At 38.2% G+C, this 6,547-nt stretch overlaps 1 protein-coding gene across 1 annotated transcript; it reads right to left on the bottom strand.

The window, feature by feature from the left end:
* Positions 1–515: 515 nt before the first annotated feature.
* Positions 516–5,690, bottom strand: LOC141397170 (uncharacterized). Its single transcript, XM_073973126.1, has 2 exons — positions 3,235–5,690; positions 516–633 (listed from the first exon to the last, which is right to left on the bottom strand). The coding sequence occupies exons 1-2, from the start codon at positions 5,688–5,690 to the stop codon at positions 516–518; spliced, it is 2,574 nt and encodes an 857-aa protein (XP_073829227.1).
* Between the last annotated feature and the right edge of the window lie 857 nt (positions 5,691–6,547).

Genomic DNA, 6,547 nt, shown 5'->3' with positions numbered 1-6,547 from the left:
GTATATTTTTTTAGCTAATTGGAAAATGATTCTTCTGATCAAAACTGCCAGTGTGTCAGCCAGCTAATACGACTGAAAATTTTTTTCTGACAAGAAGTTTGTCTTTCTCATATTGCCTAAAACTATTCTCCTTTTACGGATAAATTTTAATCAGAGCAGACCTTCAGACTCATATCATACATTCTGACACCTTGTGTCTTTTGGTGTAAATATTTCTTGAGGTTTGGTTAAGCAGATTGGGCTAGGAAGATTTTTTAATACTCAAATGTATTCTGTTTCAAATTTCAAAGAAATATATTTGCAGTTAACATTTTAAAGTATTCTTTGCTACTCGACCCATTCTTAGAAACACAATACAAAATGAATTTGTTATAAGCGTTTACCATATATGCATCGCATATATGTATTATATACATTTATATATGTATGTATGTATAATTCATACTGCAGACAAATTCATTTTGTGTTCGTTTGTTTGTTTAGTTCTACTATGAATGTATATGTTTCTGTTTCTGCTATGCTTTGCGAACCTTTGAACTTTGATATTCCCATTGAGGTTTGGTGTGCCTTTCGGTATTCGGCCTTTTTGGTTTTGATAATGTAAGCAATTGTGGTTCAATGTGCAAGGATGTACTACCAAGGGGGTGGAAGGGAGGGAAGCTGTTATTGCTCTAGTTGCATTCCAAATGTTATAACAGATATTTAATTTTCAAACAAATGTTTGTATGATTTTATTGAAACAAAAAGATAAAAAGTACAGAATTGATAGTAAGGACAAACATACATACAAATAAATTAAAAGTAAAAAAAAGAAAATATTTGCTTCTTTAAAATTTACGCAAATGTTTAGTGCGAAATAAAAAAATTTTAAGCTTAATACTGGGGTTTTTCACAGAATATTGTTACGGAATTAGGGTTTGATTTTAATCCCGTGTAGACGTTGTTTTATTCCCCGATATGATTTGTACCAAATAAAACAGGGTTCGTTTTGGATTACGATTTTACAATGCTTTATTGACGTTATTCACACACAAATTTATTTCTCTACTAGCACACAGCTTTTCTCCAGTAAGGACAATGCCTTACTGTATTCAGGTTACTTCTTTACTTATACTTACGGTTTAAATCTTCACAACTAACTCCCAAAATCACATTTCCCCTATTTATATGTACCCGTTGCTACATAGACTGTTCTAGTCTCCTTGATTTGGGAGCCTCTACAGTGTTCAGACGAACTGCTAACCAATTGACAAATACACACATGTAATATAATAATAATAATTGTTCCACAACATCCCATACGGGTCAAGAAAGGCTTCTCTCATATCAATGAGTGCACCCCGATTCATATTTAGCTCAATGATATGGGACCTACTGTTTATCGCCGAGTCCGAACGGCGTGTCTTAAGACACCACTTGTGGAGAAGTTTTTCAAGGCTGAAATACTCAGGAAATGTCGCCAACATTACTGAGGGGTATTTTGCCACCGTTGAAAAATGTTTGATGTTGCCTGGCCGGGGAATCGAACCACCGACCTTCTGCGTGCAAGGCGGGCGTGCTTACCATTGCACCACGGTGGCACCCAAATACACACATGTACGTCCATACAAATAGACCGGTGAGTGTTTACAACCAATGCGGCTGGTTTAGTAAATAAGGGAGAGGAGAAGGGGTTACGATGCAGAAGCATAATCGAATAGTCAACGTGAATAGAAAGAGTAAAACAACAATAGCTAAGTAAACAGTGTAAATTAGGACTAAGCGATAATTTCATAATTGCAATGAACTTCATACAGTTGTTGTTGTAAAAATAAATAAGAGAAAACTGAAAGCGTACAACAAGATCATAGCAAACATCAAGAGTAGTGATTGGAATTCGTATAGAGTAATTGTTGTAGTAACTTTGATTTGAAATAAACTAAATACTTAGTGAAGTTTACGTTACAATTCAAATTCTTAAATTAACAGAAATCAGTCTAAATCTACTAAATACGGCCACAGAGTAGATTTTTTAATGAATATTTTTGCCAGGTTCCTCAAACTTGGATTTTTGAAAAATATCACTGTGAACACAAATTTTGGGGCAGAGATAATTCCTTTTGGAGATGAAAGCCCTTGGTGATCTAGTGGGACTTTTATAGCGGCTCTGAAAATAAAGGACGAAAAGGACATTGAAAGAAGCGAGTTAGAAGGTCGTAGTGCTCCACGAAAATTATCCTCATTCGATTTGACTGAAGACATGTTATCTCAAAAACAAGTAAAAAAGCGTTAAGTTCGGCCGGGCCGAACTTTTCATACCCTCTACCATAAAATATTCTGAACTAAAATGGAATAATTAGTTTCCATTCCTGTCCTCAACTTTAAGTGGGTTCGTTAAAATGTCTTTTTTTATGGTGCCTATATCTAACTATGTATGTTGACAATTTTTGGTGGGCTAGAAATTGGGAGGTACCGTTATATAGTTGTTACAATAAAACATAGACCTATGTTGACAGTTTTTGATGGGAGCCTTTAATGTCAAATAACTCCTAATTGGGTTAAAAATTGTAGCTAGAATCCTCAAAATACCGAAAATCGGTACATAACGTGGGAACTTCAAATGTCATAAACAGCTAGTTCGGAGGTATGTGGGCTATACGAAAATATTAACTTACTAGCTGACCCGACAGACGTTGTTCTGTTCTGCTCTTTATTTTGTAGGAAGCTATTGCAAATGTGAAAAAACAACGTTTGTAGTGATAATTTGTTATATAGGTTTGGGGCATGGTACAATCACCAATAATTGTAAAAATAAATAGTTTTTCGATTGTTTAGCTGTAATAACATAATTTCGTTCATTGCAATGCTCTATGATACACGACATTTTTTGTTTTGTTATCTGGCGCGAAAACATATAATGCTGATGGTGTTCCCACGCGGGAACAGGCGACATACAATTGACCATGCGAAAAACATGGATTTTCAAGGTTAATGCCGCAAACTCTCAATGACTGCCCTTGAGACTTGTTAATTGTCATTGCAAATGCAAGCCTTACCGGAAACTGCAAGCGTTTAAAATCGAATGGCATGTCCGTCGGAATCATTGGGATCCGTGGTATCAATACGTCTTCACCTTTGTACTTTCCTTTAAGTATTGTTGCTTCGATTACGTTATTCATCAGTTTTTTAACCGCAAGCCTGGTGCCATTACAAAGACGTGGTTGGTTTATGTTTCGTAACATTATGATTACCGACCCGACTTTCAGTTGGAGGTTGTGAGGCGGTAATCCGGGTAACTCTAGCGAGTTTAAAAACTCAGTTGGATAGTTGACGACATCGTCTTGGGAAGTAACTGAATCCAACGATTTGTACGTCATAGATTCAGAATCTATTTCAGATTGAATCTCAAAATTCAATTCGTCGACATCAATATTTTTCGCAGCCAATATAGCACGTTCGCTTAACCAATCATGATTTTTATAATTGTGTGCAATGTTTGGAAAAATCTTTCGGATGAGTTCGGATTTTGATTCAGTGAACTGGCAGAAGCCGACTGGAAATTGGATACAACCGGTCGAAATATCAACCGAGATTTTGCCATCGCCAATGTCCAGCAAAATTTTTGAAAATACTTCTCCATTTTGATCGTTCAGCAGCTCGACACGCATGTTCACAGTCAATTTGAGTTTCTTGACGTGTTTCCATAAGACGGACGACTTCAAGCATGCATTAAGCTCATCGGCTGGAGTTGAGCGTGGAATCACTGGCAATGTTTGACGAAAATCACCTGCCAACAGAATCATTGCACCACCAAACAGGTTTTGATTGTTTCGTAAATCTTGCATCGTTTTGTGTAATGCCTCTAGAGACTTTTTATGCGCCATTGTACACTCATCCCAAACGATCAATTTGCTTTGTTGCAAAACTTTGGCCATCGCGCTGTTCTTGGAAATGTTGCATGTTGGATTTTCATTGATTTGCATATTCAATGGCAACTTGAGTGCTGAATGGGCAGTTCGACCGCCTTCCAACAACGTAGCTGCAATTCCTGATGAAGCTAGTGCAAGTGCGATATCATTCTCTGAGCGTATCGTTGCTAAAATCAACGCAAGCAAAAAAGTTTTTCCAGTTCCACCGGGAGCATCCAGAAAAAAAAATCCTCCAGTGCCATTGTTCACAGCCTGCATAATGGTTTGATACGCATATTTTTGTTGTCGATTTAACAGGGGAACGCTCGTTCGAACTAATTCCCTTAAGGCATCGCAATCATATTGCTTTTCGCGTCGCAACTCTTGATTGAATGCGTGGTGCATCGGGCGATTGGGAGCTGCCATGCCTAAGTCAGATAATGGCTTGTTGGACATCATCAAGCACATGTCCTCAATTAATATCAAAGCCTCGTTGTAAATTTCATCGCTCAGTTGTAAATTTGGATTTGATGTTGTTATACGAATCTGATGCAAAATATCATCACACATAGCATCTTTGTAATTGTTCCACAAATCAGTTGGTTTGGATGGGAACCATGTTGAGATAATTATGGAAAATAGTGTTCGTATTTGATGAGGATTTGACGAAAGCACTGCATCTTCGAGAGTGTATATCCAATGAGAGTCATTTTCCAGCAATCGCAAACGCTGACACGCTTCTCTATATGTGTCACACAGTTCACCATTTATAGTACGCAAATCTTGAAATGATGTTGGGCCACGTACGTTGACTAACAGCAAACGTAAATAGAAGCACTCATCGTTTTTTGGATGGACTGTATAAATTCGACCTAATGAATCGGTGGAAAATAAATTGGGGTAACCTGCAACTGAATTTCCTTGCTTTCGCCGTTGAAATTTCTTTGCTGATTTACTCCAAGTATAATACCTTGGAATTTCGGAATATAGAAGCCTTCGCGCAAATGCATCATTCTGACACAGTTCAAAAAAGCTGGTCAATGTTGTAGAAGGCGGTCGATCAACTCGTTGTAATACGTTATCCTCAGTAAAGTACACTCTTTGACCATTTTCCAAATGCACGGCTAAATGAACAACAGGTGGATGTCTTTCGTGAATGGCAAATGAATAGATGCGCCAAAGTACTTCGTTACTGCTAACATAACGGCCCATTTGAAATTGAGTGAGTTCATCGTTGGAATTCTCCGCATTTACTCCAATCACTGCCATGTCACTGCCTTTGGTCACATATTTGCATATGTATTTGATGGATTTAACAGAATGGCAAGATTCGACGTTGATGTGTGCTTTGAATGTTTTGGAGAGTAGTGGAGAATACGGAACAATCCAACTGTTATCAATTTCAATGTCCTGCTGATTCACTTTCACCATTGTAGATCTTCCATTGTCCGAAGTTGAACGACGGCGGTACAATGGGTAACCGTCATTTCCGGTTATTGTTTCAGCTACTAATGGTCGAGGAAAACGCTTCGAACATTTTCCGTCGACCATGCAGGGAGAATTGATATTTAACGATCCACAGGGGCCATGGATCATGTTCTTAGTAACAACCTCATGTAAGTCTGGATCTTCTGATTCATCAGGAATTTCAGCTGATATTACATCATCGATTTCATTTGGTCTTATCTTCTCAATTAACCAAATCAGAATATGTGCATGTGGCAATCCGCGTTTTTGCCACTCCACTGAATACATCCAACAGCGCGTCTCACCGAACACGCGATGCTTCACAATGAAATCCATCAGTGATTTTAATTTTTGTTTGAAGACCCTTGCAGTGATGTCATGGCGGTCGGAGGGTGATTGGCCAGGGAATAACTCTTGCCGAATCTCTATCCACTGGGGATTGCAAGTGAATGTTATGAATAAATCTGCTGTGCCGTATTGTCGAACGTACGACATGGCGTCTTGGGCATATTCATGCATGTGTCGCGGACTTCCGATGTACGTTGCCGGAAGAATTGTCATTCGGCCGACATTCTGGGCGTTTCCGTCCGCATTTATGGCATCTCGAAGATGAATATACTCTTCGGAACGGAGTTTTTTCTGGTTCAATCGGATGAATTTAAGTCGTTCTGTCTCAATTTTTACATACATATCGACAGCATATTGGTGGAAAAGACGACGACATTTCAATATGTGATTGTCTTCATTCTGACGAATCATTAGTCTATATGAATAATAGTTCATTGAACTTACTTTTTTGTTGGTTTCAGCGCCTGTAAATTAAATGTAGTGCCAAAATGAATGAATTTTATATTAGAGAAATTTTAGATTTGCTATTCACCTGTAAGCGGATTTATCATTTTGATCGAGAAATCATAACCGTCTTCACCTTGCCAAAATATGATGGGATATTGTAACGCATCATATGATCGGTGGGTTTCGTGCACACGCTGTAGCTGACTATTTCGTCGATTTAGAACAATATCACGGGATTCGAAATTTTCACCAACTATGACAATAGCAACATCGTCAATTGTTGGTGCATTGAAACGCCTTGAGTGTTCTCCCGCAGGAGTCTTATCGGCTCTAATAACTATTTTGTGATTGTCAGAGGGCATGCGGTCTATTGCGGTTTTGAACAATGCAATTAATTG

This window comes from Musca autumnalis, unplaced genomic scaffold (genome assembly GCF_047663935.1).
Source record: "Musca autumnalis isolate F117 unplaced genomic scaffold, ASM4766393v1 scaffold_3, whole genome shotgun sequence".
In the NCBI taxonomy this organism is placed as follows: domain Eukaryota; kingdom Metazoa; phylum Arthropoda; class Insecta; order Diptera; family Muscidae; genus Musca; species Musca autumnalis.
Note: the sequence above shows the minus strand (reverse complement) of the source record. Positions and strands in the feature narration are given on the sequence as shown.

Excerpts from the sequence above, each read along its gene's own strand:
- LOC141397170 (XM_073973126.1), bottom strand. The coding sequence starts at position 5,690 with ATGGATTTCATTGTGAAGCATCGCGTGTTCGGTGAGACGCGCTGTTGG. Across the intron at positions 634-3,234 it reads AACCTCCAACTGAAAGTCGG|TACATCCTTGCACATTGAAC; the intron begins GTCGGTAATCAT and ends CCCCCTTGGTAG.